The 18,995-nt window shown below is 44.7% G+C and overlaps 1 protein-coding gene across 2 annotated transcripts; it reads left to right on the forward strand.

Annotated features, from left to right (window-relative positions):
* The first annotated feature begins 2,139 nt into the window (after positions 1–2,139).
* Positions 2,140–16,749, forward strand: LOC310877869 (protein NLRC3-like). Of its 2 annotated transcripts, none has more exons than XM_083791847.1 (5): positions 2,140–3,958; positions 4,594–4,767; positions 7,302–7,460; positions 8,090–8,139; positions 15,626–16,749. In XM_083791847.1, exons 1-5 carry the CDS (start codon positions 2,211–2,213, stop codon positions 16,219–16,221), a joined length of 2,727 nt encoding a protein of 908 aa, XP_083647973.1. In that variant the 5' UTR covers positions 2,140–2,210; the 3' UTR covers positions 16,222–16,749. The 2 variants fall into 2 exon arrangements, with proteins under 2 accessions (XP_083647973.1, XP_083647974.1); XM_083791848.1 differs by having other exon boundaries at positions 2,140–3,949.
* The last annotated feature ends 2,246 nt before the right edge of the window (positions 16,750–18,995 follow it).

An 18,995-nucleotide genomic window follows, 5' to 3' on the forward strand; every position in this document is an offset into this window, starting at 1 on the left:
TGGCGTCTTGGCACCAGGATTTGTTTATGTAGACAGCCAGACCGCCGGACCGCCTCAGTTTACCTGCCGAGGCTAGCACTCTGTCAGCCCTAAATAGTGACAGCCCGTCCAGGTGAATTGCGTTGTCCGTTATATTCTGGTCGAGCCAGGTCTCCGTGTAAACGGTGGCACAGCAGTCTCTCATGCTCTGCTTAGAAGCTCTCAAAAGCCTGATGTAATCCATTTGGCACTCAAGAGAGCGCACATTTGCTAGCAAGATTGTGGGGATAGCCGGTCTGCTACGATTAGCACTCAGTCTAGCCCGCACTCCAGCTCGCTTGCCCCGCTTCCTATTATTGGTAGGTTAAGATCCACAGTATCTGTAGTACCTATTGTTAAGCTTCGCACTCGGCACAAATACAAATGAAATCACCAGTCCGCACTGGACTAGGCTGATATATGTATTATTGGATGCAGCAGAGCAGAGCCTTTGCTCGCTGCAGTTGATGCAACATATGATAAGTTTTAAAGTTGTTAACAGTGATATATAAACATGAACAATCGGATAGATATCTGTGTAGTTTCCATGTAGGCACAAGCTGCATTTCTCACCTAATTATAGTAAAAACTAGAACTGCACTCTATCGAGTGCATACTTGCTTGCGCAGAGCGCGCAAGTACTTTCGACCGCTGTAAACTGTCAAATCTCAGTATCTCTGTGAAGGAACGTTTGAAATGTATAATTATTAGGTGTAACTATTTGCTACCTACCTACTTTATGCATATAAACACCTAGTATTATTAAGTATGGTTCAAGTTTCTATCTATATAAGAAATACAGTTTTATCGATGTAGATATATTCTGGATCCCTTTTTAGTTTTTTACTAAAAAGGGATCTTTTTTGCGCCAAAAACCGTGACAGCCAACCCGCCATTTGATGCGTATGCAAATAAAACAGCAGATTTGTGCCTGGTTTGCTGGGACCAGATTACACAAATGACCATATTTCTTACGTCATCATTGAGAGCTAGTCATACATATACACACCACGTACTCTGGTCCCAGCAGATCAGGCACAATTTGCTATTTTATTTGACTGATTATGTATATAGTCTACGTATGACTAGCTCTAAATGATGACGTAAGACATATGGTCATTTATGTAATCTGGTCCCAGCAAACCAGGCACGGATTTGCTGGTTTTTTTACATACACGTCAAATGGCGGGTAGGCTGTCACGGTGAACGAAGACCGGGCGAAATTATTACTTGCGCGCTCTGCTTGCGCAAGTAACTAGAACTGCACTCTGTCGAGTGCATACTTGCTTGTTGCACACTAGTAGGCCATAAATGGCCTACTAGTGCGCAAGCAGAGCGCGCAAGTACTTTCGACCGCTACAAACTGTCAAATCTCAGTAATGACTACTTGTGCCTGATACGGCAGTGGTGCCAGATTACATACATGTAATACACTCTGGCATTGGGTCCTTTAATCCACATCTTTATTACGTCATCATTGAGAGCTAGTTATACATATACTATGTATATGTAATTAGTAAGTTGATTAGCGGTATACTGTGGTTACTTTGCGCCGTACGCACCGTCCCAGCCGTCCCGCCAATTTTGATGCGTATGCACCGTCCCAGCAAATGACGTAATGACTAATTGTGCCTGATACGGCAGTGGTGCCAGATTACATACATGTATACACAGGAGCATTACCTTTAATCCCCCCAACACTAAAACATATCGTCATTATTACAGATTACATACATGTATACACAGGAGCATTACCTTTAATCCCCCCGACACTAAAACATATCGTCATTATTACAGATTACATACATGTATACACAGGAGCATTACCTTTAATCCTCCCGACACTAAAACATATCGTCATTATTACAGATTACATACATGTATACACAGGAGCATTACCTTTAATCCCCCCTCGTCATTACGTCACCACCTTGCAACAAGCAAGTATGCACTCGACAGAGTGCAGTTCTAGTTATTTATCTGTTGTTACTTTTGGATGTTTTTGCATATTGTCTGCAGGGTGTTAAATGAAAATGAGTGATGTGTGCATGTGTAAACATGTGAAGTTATAAATTAACCTGAATGTTTTAAATGTTCTTCTCATTTCAGATGTCCGTCTGCAGGTTGATTTGAACGATTATAAGGTCAGTTTGGAGGTCAGTTCGGACAGTCTTGATGGAGTGAAAAACCACATGACGGAAGAGTCTGGAGACTCCGTCACCAGCACCTACTCAGAGCTCTACATCTCAGCGGGACAGAGTGAAGGGGTTAATAGCCAACATGAGGTGATACAGCTCGAGAGAACTTCCAACATGAAGACCTTCCATGACGATGCAATCAACTGCTGTAAAATCTTTAAGATCATCCTCCCTGGCAGAGAGGAACCCAGCGAAACAGTTCTGACCAATGGCATCGCTGGCATCGGAAAAACATTCTCTGCGCGCAAGTTTGCTCTGGACTGGGCAAGAGGTTTGGAGAATCAAGATATAGATCTCCTGGTTCCCTTTTCATTCCGGGAGCTGAACTTGGTCAGAGATAAGCAGTACAGTCTTCTCAACCTGATCCATGATTTCCACCCAACGTTAAAGAAGGTCACAGCAGAGCAGCTCGCTGCCTGGAAAGTTTGCTTCATCCTCGATGGCCTCGATGAAAGCAGGTCTCCGTTGCACTTCGACGAAAATGAAATCATCTCTGATGTCACAGTGACATCATCGGTGGATGCTCTGTTGACGAACCTCATCAAGAGGAATCTGCTCCCCAAGGCCCTCCACTGGATAACCACCAGACCCGCAGCAGCCAATCGGATCCCTCCTGAATGTGTTGACATGGTGACAGAAGTGCGAGGGTTCACAGACCCCCAGAAGGAGAAGTACTTCAGGAAGAGATTCAGTGAAGAGAAGCTGGCCGACAGAGTCCTCTCACACTTGAAGACATGGAGGAGCCTCCACATCATGTGTTACATCCCACTCTTCTGTTGGATGATTGCTACCGTTCTGCTGGACATGTTGAGGACACACACCACCATAGGACAGCTGCCCAAGACCCTGACTGAGATGTGCTGCCACTTCCTGTTGGTTCAGACAAACACCAAGAAGCAGAAGTATGACGAGACTCATGAGGGGGAAAAAAGGAAAAAGAGAGAGAATCAACAGCAGCTCATGAAGTCTGACAGGGATGTTCTTCTGAATCTGGGCATGCTGGCGTTCAAACACCTGAAGACAAGTAGCATCATGTTCTACCAAGAAGACCTGGAAGAGTGTGGCCTTGATGTGAAAGACGCCGCGCTGTACTCAGGAGTGTGCACACAGATCTTCAAAACAGAGAGTGTGCTGTTCCAGAAAACGGTCTACAGCTTTGTTCATCTGATCTTCCAGGAGTTTCTGGCTGCAGTCTACCTGTTCCACTGTTTCACACAGAAGAACACGGAGGTCCTGAAGACATTCCTGGGATATCGATACAACAGTAACAGATCCCTCTCAGACTTCCTGAAGGCTGCTATCAAAGAATCCCTGAAGAGTAAAAATGGCCACCTGGACCTCTTAGTCCGCTTCCTTCATGGCCTCTCACTGCAGTCCAACCAGAGTCTGTTAGGAGACCTGCTGGGTCAGACAGAGAACAGTGCAGAAGAGATCCAGAAAGCCATCCGGAACCTGAAGTGGATGTTATCTCATGGTGATGCCTCTCCTGACAGATGTATCAACATCTTCCACTGTCTGATGGAGATGAACGACCACTCATTACATCAGGAGGTCCAACAGTTCCTGAAGTCAGAGAACAGAACAGAGAAACTGTCTGAGACCCAGTGTTCAGCTCTGGCTGTCATGCTGCAGATGTCAGAGGAGTTTCTGGAGTTGGACCTGCAGAAATACAACACATCAAAGGAGGGGCGACGGAGACTGGTCCCAGCTGTGAGGAACTGCAAAACAGCCAGGTTAGTAGTGTGGATGTTAACATGTTAGATCACTATATACTTCATTCATTCATTCATTCATAGAGAGAGAGAGAGAGAGAGAGAGAGAGACCCTCACTTCATATTTATATATATATATATATATATATATATATATATATATATATATATATATATATATATATATATATATATATATATATATATATATATATATTAGTATTGCAATCCAATTCAAGTGTGATTTGTGTTTAGTATATTTAGTGATATCAGGGTGATTTTGCCATGGCATGCGGTCGTACAGACTGTTCATCTGTTGACAGAACATTTCTTCACTTCACTGCCATAGAGTGGAACAACAGCAGCGAGTTGGGATCGTTTTAATTATTTAATGTTTGTATTACAATCAAATGAGAACAGTGGAAAGTTATGAGCACATTTAAATTAAATATGTGTTACTCACTGCCTCTATTTCCTAGAAAAGTATCCAAACACACACACACACACACACACACACACACACACACACACACACACACACACACACACACACACACACACACACACACACATTTCAGACAGCACCACAGGGAACCTCCTTGACAGTGAACATGGTCTGTTCTGTTTTGATCATCTCTGATTTTACATTTAATCTGTAATTACAGACTTGTTGGCTGTGACCTCAGAGAGGAACACGTTGAAGTTGTGGCTTCAGCTCTCAGCTCCAATCCGTCCCATTTGAGAGAACTGGACCTGAGTGGAAACGTCTTGAAGGATTCTGGACTGGATCTCATCTGTGCTGCACTGAAGAGCCCAAACTGTTGTCTGGAGACTCTCAGGTCAGATTCATTTAACATTTTTATTTGTATTTGGTTAAGTAAAGTTCTGTTATAGTAAGTGATTATAATGTAGTTATGATGGTGGTAGTATTTGAAGAGTGTGGATGAGGTTAATATCATGGTAACTCACACTACAAGCGCTACGAGCTTGTAGGTCTGCTATTTTTGAAAAATCGTGAAAATGCAACACAGATCTTTAAATATATATTTTTTCAGAATACTTTTTTATTATTTCGACGTCAGGCCTAAATGGGTTAAACATTATGTTATAATTTAGCTATTGAAAAATAGCAGATCTACAAGCTCATAGCGCGCCACCGAGTGGCGCGCTATGAGCTTGTAGATATGCTATTTTTGAAAAATCGTTAAAATGTGGCGCAAATCATTGAATATATATTTCAGAGCAAACATTTTTAACTAAAATATTTGCTTCTGGGGGGTCCCTGGAACTACATATTTTCAGATGGGGGTCCGTGGCCCAATAGAGATAATTCTGGGGGTCCTTGACATGAAAAAGGTTGAGCACCACTGACATAGAAACATGGGTTTTTCAGAATAATGTTAGGATTTAGAAGCCTTTTTTTAATCGACCTCAGTCCAAAATGGGCCAATAGCGTTTCTGTGCTTGCTCAGTATGAAGAAAGTGTCCAGAGATATGAGGGACTGAGACAGACTATCCTTCAGTAGACAGGCTTTTATTTACGTTCACATCGGCAGAGTAGAGAGAGAAAGACGGACGGACTTGTAGACTGTGTGTGTGTGTGTGTGTGTGTGTGTGTGTGTGTGTGTGTGTGTGTGTGTGTGTGTGTGTGTGTGTGTGTGTGTGTGTGTGTGTGTGTGTGTGTTCGTTCTACAAGTGAAAGCAACAGAGGGGTATTATTATCTATCCAGGAATATGTATTTTATTGGTTTTAATCTCCCCCCCCCCCTTTCTCTCTCTCTCTCTCTCTCTCTCTCTCTCTCTCTCTCTCTCTCTCTCTCTCTCTCTCTCTCTCTCTCTCTCTCTCTCTCTCTCTCTCTCTCTCTCTCTCTCTCTCTCTCTCTCTCTCTCCATCTGGTTGTATTCTTCATTTAGACTGGAGAACTGCTCCTTGTCAGTGAGAGGCTGTGAAGTTGTAGCTTCAGCTCTCAGCTCCAATCCGTCCCATTTGAGAGAACTGGACCTGAGTGGAAACGGCTTGAAGGATTCTGGACTGGATCTCATCTGTGCTGCACTGAAGAGCCCAAACTGTTGTCTGAGAGAACTGGACCTGAGTGGAAACGTCTTGAAGGATTCTGGACTGGATCTCATCTGTGCTGCGCTGAAGAGCCCAAACTGTTGTCTGGAGACTCTCAGGTCAGATTCATTTAACATTTTTATTTGTATTTGGTTAAGTAAAGTTCTGTTATAGTAAGTGATTATAATGTAGTTATGATGGTGGTAGTATTTGAAGAGTGTGGATGAGGTTAATATCATGGTAACTCACACTGACCATAATATTGATAAGATACAGTGACTAATGTATGTAGTCTTTATGCTGAGATACCACATTTAAAACCTAAACACCTCTGAGTGGTTCAATGTGTTTTGTTGTCAGTGTCATCCACGAGTTTTTAATATTTATATTAAACATTATGTTATAATTGAGCTATTGAAAAATAGCAGATCTACAAGCTCATAGCGCGCCACCGAGTGGCGCGCTACGAGCTTGTAGGTCTGCTATTTTTTTTATCGTTAAAATGTGGCGCAAATCATTGAATATATATTTCAGAGCATTTTTAACTAAAATATTTGCTTCTGGGGGGTCCCTGGAACTACATATTTTCAGATGGGGGTCCGTGGCCCAATAGAGATAATTCTGGGGGTCCTTGACATGAAAAAGGTTGAGCACCACTGACATAGAAACATGGGTTTTTCAGAATAATGTTAGGATTTAGAAGCCTTTTTTAATCGACCTCAGTCCAAAATGGGCCAATAGCGTTTCTGTGCTTGCTCAGTATGAAGAAAGTGTCCAGAGATATGAGGGACTGAGACAGACTATCCTTCAGTAGACAGGCTTTTATTTACGTTCACATCGGCAGAGTAGAGAGAGAAAGACGGACGGACTTGTAGACTGTGTGTGTGTGTGTGTGTGTGTGTGTGTGTGTGTGTGTGTGTGTGTGTGTGTGTGTGTGTGTGTGTGTGTGTGTGTGTGTGTGTGTGTGTGTGTGTGTGTGTGTGTGTGTGTGTGTGTGTGTGTGTGGAGATAGGCCAATCCCAGTGATCGACACATAGGAGGAACAATGATAAACTATTAGCTCACCCTCCCTCTGACTACAATTAGAAAGGCATCACCCTCCCCTGTGATTCACATGCAATAATTCACATGCAATCTCTCTCTCTCTCTCTCTCTCTCTCTCTCACTCACTCACTCACTCACTCACTCACTCACTCACTCACTCACTCACTCACTCACTCACTCACTCACACACACACACACACACACACACACACACACACACACACACACACACACACACACACACACACACATCTGGTTGTATTCTTCATGTAGACTGGAGAACTGCTGGTTGTCAGAGCGATGCTGTGAAGTTCTGGCCTCAGCTCTAACTTCTAATCCCTCCCTCCATCTGAGAGAATTGGACGTGAGTCTCAACATGGTGAATGAGTCAGGAATGAAGATGCTGCTCTCTGCTGGGCTGGAGAATCTCAAGTGAGTAGACCCTGTTGTGGGGCCCGGTTTACAGCAGAACCCTTTACTATGTGTGGGTAATGTTTGTGGGGCATCACCACTATTTTACTATTTTCAGACATGTGATGATTGATGCATTGTTGTTCTACTTCCTACAGAGGGAAACACTGTAGTGTCAGCTAGTGGAGACGTTGTGTTAGACAGTCAGACATTGATGCATTGATGTTCTACTTCCTACAGAGTGAAACACTGTAGTGTCAGCTAGTGGAGACGTTGTGTTAGACAGTCAGACATTGATGCATTGTTGTTCTACTTCCTACAGAGTGAAACACTGTAGTGTCAGCTAGTGGAGACGTTGTGTTAGACAGTCAGACATTGATGCATTGTTGTTCTACTTCCTACAGAGTGAAACACTGTAGTGTCAGCTAGTGGAGACGTTGTGTTAGACAGTCAGACATTGATGCATTGATGTTCTACTTCCTACAGAGTGAAACACTGTAGTGTCAGCTAGTGGAGACGTTGTGTTAGACAGTCAGACATTGATGCATTGTTGTTCTACTTCCTACAGAGGGAAACACTGTAGTGTCAGCTAGTGGAGACGTTGTGTTAGACAGTCAGACATTGATGCATTGTTTTTCTACTTCCTACAGAGTGAAACATGGTGGAGAAGATCGGTTCAATCCTCATCTCATTCAAGGACGTGAGTATCTCTCACTATTGACATCTTATACAGAGTTTTTTTAACACCTACTGTATAGTTTGGTAGACTTCAGGGCTGTAGTTGTAACATTGTTGGCTGGGTTTGCTTTCACATTGTAGTTTGTCAAGCACGCAGTCTGGCGCGCACACAGTGCATCTTCAGGCGTGTGCGTGTTGGTCAAACAAGGATTTCATACTCCTTAGTGACACGTTGCAGACAACTACAGCCTTGGCTGAGAGATAAAGCCAGTCAATAGAAATATGTTGGAGATCAGAATGACAGAAACACTCACTCACGTGTTCTCACTCACATATTTGAACGTGGGCCAGATATGGTAGGCCTGAGGCCTATATTGCTAGGCCTGAGGCCTACCATACCGGCCTGACCGCTCAATAAAAGAATGCTGAATTAACTAGCTTGTTTTGGTAACTTTGACTGCACAATAGCCTCCCATTTAACCTCCTTGTCTAGTAGTCCGGCAGTCGAGGTTGACGGGTGGGAATATAGTCTTTTTTATTGGCCTAAAATATTGTCTATATTCATACATTCATGAATCCACTTGCTGACCGGCTGAAAGTATTGGGCTTTTTTATAGGGGTTTCTTGTGACCGTTAACATCCTATGGCAGGCAAAGATGTCAAAGATGTCAAACTTCCATTATGTTTTAACCCATTCTGGGCGGGAACCCCTTTTGGTGTTTCAAAGCATTATGTTATACTTTAGCTATTGAAAAATGGCAGATCTACAAGCTCATAGCGCCACGCTATGAGCTTGTAGGTCTGCTATTTTATGAAAAATCGTGAAAATGTGCCTCAAATCTTTGAATATAAATTATTACAGAGTGAACATTTTAACTCAAATCTTTGCTTCTGGGAGGGGGGGGGGTGTCACTGGAACAACATATTTTCAGATGGGGGGGGGGGGGGGGGCATGAAGTAGCATGTGACATGTCAAACAGCCATATAGCCACTTGCCCAAAATGTGCTGACCTCATCACATTTGTCATGACGTCAATGGCCGTTTTTAGCCCAAGGAGGGTTTTTTGTGTAAAACTAATGCCTGGAATGTATTCAGAATCATGAAAAGCCCTTAGTTTTACATGTCACATGCTACTTAAAGCATGAGGAAAGTTTGACATGTCACATGCTACTTAACCCATTCTGACCGGGCACCCATTTTGGTGTCAGCATCATGTTATGCTTTAGCTATTTAAAAATATCAGATCTACAAGCTCATATCGCGCCACCGAGTGGCGCGATACGAGCTTGTAGGTCTGCTATTTTTGAAAAATCGAAGAGCGACTGACATTTTTAGAATCTGATCTCAGGTCAGAATGGGTTCATCAGACCAGTGTGTGTCCGGCGGAAACCTCGTATGAATCTGATCTCAGGTCAGAATGGGTTGAAGCATGAGGAAAGTTTTACATGTCACATGCTACTTAAAGCATGAGGAAAGTTTGACATGTTGGACCATTTTGCCTGCCGTAGGATGTTAATGAAAAAGAAAGCCCAATAGTGACAGCCGCTCAGCAAGTGGATTCATGAATGTATGAATATAGACAATAGTTCAGGCCAATGAAAAAGACTATATACCAAATATCCCACTTTAACCCATTCTGGTGTTTCAAGCATTATGTTATACTTTAGCTATTGAAAAATAGCAGATCTACAAGCTCATAGCTTGTAGACCAAATATGTTGGTCCCTGGAACAACAGATGGGGGTCGGTGGTGAAATACATATATTATTGGGGGTCCTTGACATGGAAAAGGTTGAGAAACACTGACATAAAAACATGAGGTTTCTTCAGGAAACTGTCAGGATGTAGAAGGCATTTGTAGAATCCTCCTCGGGTCTAAATGGGTTAAACAAAAGACGCCTGTCGGCTGCCGGACTATAGGCCTATACAGTGCCTTCGGAAAGTATTCACACCCCTTCACTTTAACCACATTTTGTTTTGTTACAGCCTCATTTCAAAATGGATTAAATCCGTTTTTTCCTCATCAATCTACACACAATACCCCATAATGATGAAGTGAAAAAAGTTGTCTCAAATATTTTGTTAATTTATAAAAAATAAGAAACTGGAAAAACACATGTACATAAGTATTCACACTCTTGACTTAGTACCAAGTTGGCAGCAACTTAGGCTTAAGACTTTTTGGGAATGATCCTACAAGCTTGGCATTAGAGCCCGACCGATGCCATATTTTTGGGTCCGATGCCGATTTTGGAGAGACCTACACCACCGATGCCGATACGATGCCGATGTTTTGGACCGATGTTTCGTAATCAATAATAAAAAATACATTTTAAAAACGTCTAAACTTCAAAATACGTTTTTTTTATTAAATTAACAATATAATATATTGAATACATTTAAATAAAATGTTTTGGCACATAAGGCTTTTTTTCTAAATTAAATGCACCCCTATATATGCCCTCCTATTATCCAGCTATTAGTGTAGATGTCCGTCCTACAAAGAATGTCAGTGTCTGAGCAATAGACATCTTAATCACCATTACATCACCTAATCAACATGAGTTAGACTTTAATATATTAGCACCCCTCACTTCACACAGGTGTAATTTTTTTAGTTGTATGTAGGATCAGGGCTCCAGACTAACCTTTTCACAGGTAGCACTGTGCCACCTACCTTTTCATTTGGTAGCGCCACCAGAAATTAGGTAGCACCATTGTTTTCTTTGTATAGCGTGGTATTAATACATGTTCTTATCATGCCTTTTATTTATGTAGTGGTTTCCACCATTATAGGTTTGAATCATAAAACCCCCTACAAAGGTCACTGTGTAAAAAACAGCAACCTTATACTTCAAAACACTGTAGATGGTTTGAACCCAACACAAAGTCACTCAGTCAATAAAGCAAATATTTATATTCCACACACATAGTCAGTTTAAGGTTTTGTGTTTTAAATTAAATGCAGTCCAAACCTTTGGGATTAATAAAGTGACAATTTGTACAATATACCATTACCATTATCCAAATTAATACCTTATTATAATTTGGAAAAACTCTTTTGCAATGTGAAATGCCAACGAATTCTTAATCCTTTTCCTTGTCTTCATGGGCCAACTTGTGAAAGCGGCATACTTTTATCGTGAAGGTAAAATTTCTGAATGCTCTCAGAGCCTGCATATCTCCGCATGCTGAAAATAGCTGATCTACAAGATCACAACGTGTCGCGGACGCGACGCGTTGTGAGTGTTGTGAGCTTGTAGGCGTTGTGACGCGTTGTGAGCTTGTAGATCAGACTTGAGCTTGTAGTTCAGACCTGAATATATATTCGCCTCGATTCGTCCAGTTTGTACCGCGGCAGGTCGCGCTGCGCCCGTTTGCGCAATTCTCGTCTTTGCATTGACTTTGTATGTAATCGCGCCGCTCTGACCATCCAAGTCTGAAGGGCTTATTGGTGGGTTTTCGTGAACGATCGTTCTTTGAACACTGGGCGTCAGGCCAACGTCCAATGTTTTTATCAATGGAACGGATATATATGGATGGAATGGAATATATATATATGATTTAAAATATAATAGTTGTCCCTGCTCCCTGTAGTCCCTCACTATAAGGAAGGATTAGCCAGCCCCACACACAACAGTTACACACAGGCTCACAGCCTCACAGCTGTCATTCATTAATGGTCTTGATTGCCTATGCGGTGAAATGTACAGGCTCACCGTCTTAGCTGCTGCTGCCACGTGCCTGCTGGCAACCAATATGCACATGACTTCACATCAATTTGGAACAAGGACACTCACACAAGGATTATAGTTTTGCTGGGCAATTTGAGACAAAGGTAAAACAATCGAGGAGTAAGGGCCGATTCATACTCCTATTTTAGAGCAGAATAAAAGTCGGTTCGGCGCTACTAGAGCCTACAATTTGACGTCATTTGAGGTACGGGGGGGCGGGGACCGTCCTAAAGTCGGCTCATCGGTGCTACTGAAAATTTCTAAAGCGCTAAAATAGGAGTATGAATCGACCCTAAGGAGTTTGCGTGCGCTCTCTCTCGCTCTCTCCCCCCCACCCTCTCTCCCCCCTCTCTCTCCGTCTCTCTGTAGTACTGTAGAGGTGTGTCGTGTGTGTGTGTGTGTGTGTGTGTGTGTGTGTGTGTGTGCGCGTGTGTGTGTGTGTGTGTGTGTGTGTGGGGGGGGGGGGGGTAGTTGCGCTGCGCACCCGACAGAGTGAAAGACTTTTCCACTAAGCGGTGCAGAACCGAAAAGGTGATATACTTCTCTAGTACAGCGGTGCAGGACCGAGAGAGTGATATTTGCAGGATGGACTGTAGTAAACATTAAATAACTTTCCCCCTCCTGTATAAAAATCGGGACATCGGATTAAATAAACACCGATGTCGCAAAATGACCCCAAAATGACCGATACATCGGTGCGACCGACGGATCGGTCGGGCTCTACTTGGCATACTTGAATTTGGGGTATTCTCCCACTTTTTCTCTGCAGATCCTCTCAAGCTCTGTCATGTTAGACGGGGAGCGTCGCTGAACAGCTATTTTCAGGTCCTTCCAGAGATGCTCAATGGGGTTAAAGTCTGGGCTCTGGCTGGGCCACTCAAGGACTTTCACAGAGTTGTCCTAAAACCAATCCTTCGTTATCTTAGCTGTGTGCTTGGGGTCGTTGTCCTGTTGGAAGGTGAATCGTTGACCAAGTCGGAGGTCCTGAGTGCTCTGGAGCAGGTTTTCATCCAGGATGTCTCTGTACACGGCTCCATTCATCTTTCCCTCTATCCTGACAAGTCTCCCAGTTCCTGCCGTTGAAAAACATCCCCACAGCATGATGCTGCCACCACCATGCTTCACCGTAGGGATGGTATTTGCCAGGTGATGAGCGGTGCCTGGTTTCCTCCAGACCGAAGCCTCTCCTCAATAAAAGGCACATGACAGCCGGGCGTCACAGCGCACTTGGAGTTTGCCAAAAGGCACCTAAACGACTCTCAGACCATTATTAACAAGATTCTCTTGTCTGATGAAACCAAAATAGAGCTTTTTGGCCTGAATGCCAAGTGTTACGTCTGGAGGAAACCAGGCACCGCTCATCACCTGGCAAATACCATCCTTACGGTGAAGCATGGTGGTGGCAGCATCATGCTGTGGGGAGAACAAGTCTCCCAGGAACTGGGAGACTTGTCAGGATAGAGGGAAAGATGAATGGAGCAGTGTACAGAGACATCCTGGATGAAAACCTGCTCCAGAGCGCTCAGGACCTCCGACTTGGTCAACGATTCACCTTCCAACAGGACAACGACCCCAAGCACACAGCTAAGATAACGAAGGATTGGTTTTAGGACAACTCTGTGAAAGTCCTTGAGTGGCCCAGCCAGAGCCCAGACTTGAACCCCATTGAGCATCTCTGGAAGGACCTGAAAATAGCTGTGCAGCGACGCTCCCCGTCTAACCTGACAGAGCTTGAGAGGATCTGCAGAGAAAAAGGGGGAAAATACCCCAAATTCAAGTGTGCCAAGCTTGTAGCATCATTCCCAAAAAGTCTTAAGGCTGTAATTGCTTCCAAAGGTGCCTCAACTTAGTACTAAGTCAAGAGTGTGAATACTTATGTACATGTGCTTTTCCAGCTTCTTATTTTTAATAAATTAACAAAATATTTGAGAACTTTTTTCACTTCATCATTATGGGGTATTGTGTGTAGATTGATGAGGAAAAAAACGAATTTAATCCATTTTGAAATGAGGCTGTAACAAAACAAAATGTGGTAAAAGTGAAGGGGTGTGAATACTTTCCGAAGGCACTGTATGTATTAACCCACAATCGAGTGTTATTCAATTTAATTTTAATTTAGGCCTACATTTACCTTGCCGACATCACTTCGCCTCTGACATTTAATTTAATAATGTGTGTGTGTGTGTGTGTGTGTGTGTGTGTGTGTGTGTGTGTGTGTGTGTGTGTGTGTGTGCTCGCAAATGTGTGTGTGTGTGTGTGTGTGCGTGCGTGTGCGCACGCGCAAATGCGGGTGTGTGTGCGAGAGACACTGGGTGCAAACGTGTGTGTGTGTATGTGCGTGCGCGCGCATGTGGGTGTGTGTGGGTCAGAGAGACGAGCGTGCGCGTGTGTGTGCGTGCACATGGATGTGAGAGACACTGGGTGCAAACGCATGCGTGTGTGTGTGCGCGCGCATGTGAGAGAGACTGGGTGCAAGCGTGTGTGTGTGTGTGTGTGTGCGCGCACATGTGTGTGTGTGTGTGTACGTGTACGTGTACGTGTGCGCACGTGTGTGTGTGTGTGTGTGTGTGTGTGTGTGTGTGTGTGTGCGTGTGCGCACGTGTGTGTGTGTGTGTGTGTGTGAGACTGGGTGCAAATGCGCGCGCACACAAGTGTGTGTGTGTGTGTGTGTGTGTTAGAGCCCTGCACGGGCCTAAAATATGGGCCCGGGCCGGGCCCGTGGAGTTAAGGGCCCGCCCGGCCCTAAGCCCGTTGGTCAAGTCCAGAATAGGCCCGGGCCCGGTATTACGCTATTTCTATAGCATGCGCGCCGCGGCCGCTTTATTGGTGCACATTTGTTGCACGGACGCAGCAGCAGAAACCCACATTAAGGAACAAGAAGTCAATAACACACAGACGTCACACTAAAAAGTAGCCTACTTAATTATAGTTTTATATAGTAGCTGCTGCACGTGCACTGTCAGTCAGCGCAACGCGTTGTGAGCTTGCAGATCGGCTATCGCGGACTCACGCTGCATTATAAAACCCAGACGGACAATAAGAAGAAGTAAGAACACTTACGTTATGTATCTGCAGTTTCCGCAATGTACAAATCCAACTTTGTTTAGTGTGGTACTGGTAATAATGCTCCCGCAGTATTTAATTTGTTTTTATTGCGGATCTCCTGAAATGAATTCTATCAGAGAGCCGTAGCCTAGGCCTACTTACTTAGTACTTGGTGTGTGTGTGTGTGTGTGTGTGTGTGTGTGTGTGTGTGTGTGTGTGTGTACAGCTGCGCTGCATAATAATTAGGAGAGAGAGGAGGAGAGTTTAGGCGCGGAGCGAGAGAGATAGAATGTAAAACACGTTGTTTCAAAGTCTTTATAGTTTGGACCAGATTGTTGTGTGTGTGTGTGTGTGTGTGTGTGTGTGTGTGTGTGTGTGTGTGTGTGCGTACACTGTGGAGGGGTTATTGTCATTCGTCACGTCGTCACTATGGAGACAGCAGCAGCTGCTGAAGCAAGTCCAGTCTGGGTGAAATTCACATCGGAAAATTAATATAACGGCGCGTGAGCCCGCCCGGCCCACGGCCCGTTGGGCAGTGACAAAGTCGGCCCGGCCCGTTTTGGTGGGCCGGGCCGGACCCCGTCGGTACCCGACGGGCTTGCAGGGCTCTAGTGTGTGTGTGTGTGTGTGTGTGTGTGTGTGTGTGTGTGTGTGTGTGTGTGTGTGTGTGTGTGTGTGTGTGTGTCAGTGAATGATGTACTTAATGGTTACTGTGTGTTTTCTCATCAGATTCCCAGCGTCTCTCACTGGACACAAACACAGCACACTGTGACCTCACTCTGTCTGAGGACAACAGGAAGGTCACACGGGTGGAGGGACAGAGTCATCAGTATCCTGACCATACAGAGAGGTTTGATCACTGGAAGCAGGTTCTGAGTGCAGAGAGTGTGAGCGAACGCTGCTACTCTGAGGTAGAGTGCAGTGGAGGGGTTCATATAGCAGGGACTGACAGAGCAATCAGCAGGAAAGGAGGTGGTGATGACTGTAGGCTTGGATTCAATGGCATGTCATGGAGTCTGGAGTGTTATGGTCACAGTTACTCTGTCATACACAATGGGGAGCAGACTGCCCTCCCTGTCGGTCCCTCTAGACGCTCCATCAGAGCAGCAGTGGATGCTGACCGTGAGGTCAGGGAGGTCAGGGGCTACAGAGTTGCAGTGTATGTGGACCGTCCCGCTGGGACTCTGTCCTTCTATGACGTGTCCTCAGAGGACACTCTGACCCACCTGCACTCCTTCCAGACCACGTCCTCTGAACCCCTCTGCGTTGGGTTCAGGTTGTGGGAGTGGTCTGGCTCCTCAGTGTTTCTGTGTGAGCAGAGATAGAGTCTCCATGTGAGCGAGGGTCACATCAGGTCGCCATGGTTACTCCACATGTCTGAGTGAGTCCAGGTTGTCATGGTTACCACCGCCGCCAGTACGCCTGACATCATGGACTCCATATTTGGTCATGAGTGACTCCTCATGACATCATGGTGACATCACACTGATGATGTATATACAGTAAGAAGCACAGTGACAATCTGTCAATCAAACCTTGATGTGCTAAAGACCCCAAGATAGGGTTTGACCTCCGACCTCCAGGTTGATAGGGTTTGACCCCTGACCTCACATTGATAGGGTTTGACCCCTGACCTCCAGCTGAACATATTGTGTTCCAGTAGAATTGTTTCCAAGGAAACAAATATATATCCTTTAATAAATGCACCACGTCTGTGTGTGTGCACGTGTGTACGCACGTCTACGTCTCTGTGTGTGCACGTGTGTACGCACGTCTACGTCTGTGTGTGTGCACGTGTGTACGCACGTCTACGTCTCTGTGTGTGCACGTGTGTACGCACGCCTACGTCTGTGTGTGTGCACGTGTGTACGCACGTCTACGTCTCTGTGTGTGCACGTGTGTACGCACGTCTACGTCTGTGTGTGTGTGCACGTGTGTACGCACGTCTACGTCTCTGTGTGTGCACGTGTGTACGCACGTCTACGTCTGTGTGTGTGCACGTGTGTACGCACGTCTACGTCTCTGTGTGTGCACGTGTGTACGCACGCCTACGTCTGTGTGTGTGCACGTGTGTACGCACGCCTACGTATCTGTGTGTGCACGTGTGTACGCACGCCTACGTCTCTGTGTGTGTGCACGTGTGCACGCACGCCTACGTCTGTGTGTGTGCACGTGTGTACGCACGCCTACGTCTGTGTGTGTGCACGTGTGTACGCACGTCTACGTCTCTGTGTGTGCACGTGTGTACGCACGTCTACGTCTCTCTGTGTGTGCACGTGTGTACGCACATCCATGTAACTCGAGAACTCTTCGCCCCGCTGACTTCTAGTGGTGACACAGGCGTTCCACAGTGTCCATGCTAGGTTCCCAACTTGCATCGTTCCCAAGTCGGCCGGTGGCCGACGGCACGTTTAGAATGGAAGCTTTACCCACGTCTCATTGGACAGCGTTACAATGCCTCAGGCTTTACCCACGTCTCATTGGACAGCGTTACAATGCCTCAGGCTTTACCCACGTCTCATTGGACAGCGTTACAATGCCTCAGGCTTTACCCACGTCTCATTGGACAGCGTTACAATGCCTCAGGCTTTACCCACGTCTCATTGGACAGCGTTACAATGTCTCAGGCTTTACCCACGTCTCATTGGACAGCGTTACAATGCCTCAGGCTTTACCCACGTCTCATTGGACAGCGTTACAATGCCTCAGGCTTTACCCACGTCTCATTGGACAGCGTTACAATGCCTCAGGCTTTCATCACGGGAGGATCCATTAGCCGTTTGCTGACCTCCTGGTGACGACCCGGGGTAATTTTCACCTTTAACCCATTCTGACCTGAGATCAGATTCATACGAGGTTTCCACTGGACACACACTGGTCTGATTAACCCATTCTGACCTGAGATCAGATTCTAAAAATGTCAGTCGTTCTTCGATTTTTCTAAAATAGCAGACCTACAAGCTCGTAGCGCGCCACTCGGTGGCGCGCTACGAGCTTGTAGATCTGCTATTTTTCAATAGCTTAAGCATAACATGATGCCGACACCAAAATGGGTTCCCGTTCAGAATGGGTTCAAACAAAGAGCGTGGCAAGGAGAGAGCAGGTGGCAGTGAAAGAGTTAACTGATATAATGCACAGCGTACACCTGCTGCTACTTCATGTCTGACCTCAGGTTCATGAATATGGAGATTTATACCTCATTAATGTACGGATATGTAGATGCATACCTCATTAATGTACGAATATGGAGATTTATACCTCATCTCAGGTTAATGTATGAATATGTAGATTCATACCTCATTGACGTATGAATATGTAGATTTATATACCTCATCTCAGGTTTATTTGTGAATTTTAAGATTTTTTGGGTCTTTGTTTTTCTTCATCTCCTTCAAATGTGTTTCAAAATAGCAGATCAACAAACTCACGACCGTCTCAACCAATCTAGTAGCATGCAGCCTGCCTGGTTACTGCTCCTAGTTATCACTAGTTAACACTAGTTAACCCATTCTGAACGGGAACCCATTTTCGTGTTGGCATCATGTTATGCTTTAGCTATTGAAAAATAGCAGATCTACAAGCTCATAGCGCGCCACCGAGTGGCGCGCTACGAGCTTGTAGGTCTGCTATTTTTGAAAAATCGAAGAAATCTGATCTCAGGTCAGAATGGGTTAACACTAGTTAACTAGACCCTCTGTGTTTGAACCAGTCATCACCACAGGGAGCTTTACAGATTACATTAGGTTAGGTTAGAGTAGATCAGATCTCCACACATTTACGTTTCATGAATGACTTTCCTTCAAGACTGATGATGGTGTTTTTTGTTTTGTTTTACTGATATTTGATTCTTGTATTCGATTTCTTTCATGTTCTCTTTTTGATGACATGTGTAACAGATGTTCCTGTTACAGGCTGGCCCAATGGTGGATTTTATTGTATGGTGTATTTTATTACATGGTGTATTTTATTTTAAAGTCACCGTACCAACTTTGTGGTGTTCTGAAAACATGTTACTGTAAATGGCTCAGTGCCTAAATGATAAAACATGTTACTGTAAAAGGCTCAGTGCCTAAATGATGAAACATGTTACTGTAAATGG

The sequence above is a fragment of the Protomyctophum parallelum genome, assembly GCF_964188405.1.
Source record: "Protomyctophum parallelum genome assembly, chromosome: 2".
In the NCBI taxonomy this organism is placed as follows: Eukaryota; Metazoa; Chordata; class Actinopteri; order Myctophiformes; family Myctophidae; genus Protomyctophum; species Protomyctophum parallelum.

Excerpts from the sequence above, each read along its gene's own strand:
- LOC310877869 (XM_083791847.1), top strand. The coding sequence starts at position 2,211 with ATGACGGAAGAGTCTGGAGACTCCGTCACCAGCACCTACTCAGAGCTC. Across the intron at positions 3,959-4,593 it reads AAAACAGCCAGGTTAGTAGT|ACTTGTTGGCTGTGACCTCA; the intron begins GTGGATGTTAAC and ends CTGTAATTACAG. Across the intron at positions 8,140-15,625 it reads TCCTCATCTCATTCAAGGAC|ATTCCCAGCGTCTCTCACTG; the intron begins GTGAGTATCTCT and ends TTTTCTCATCAG.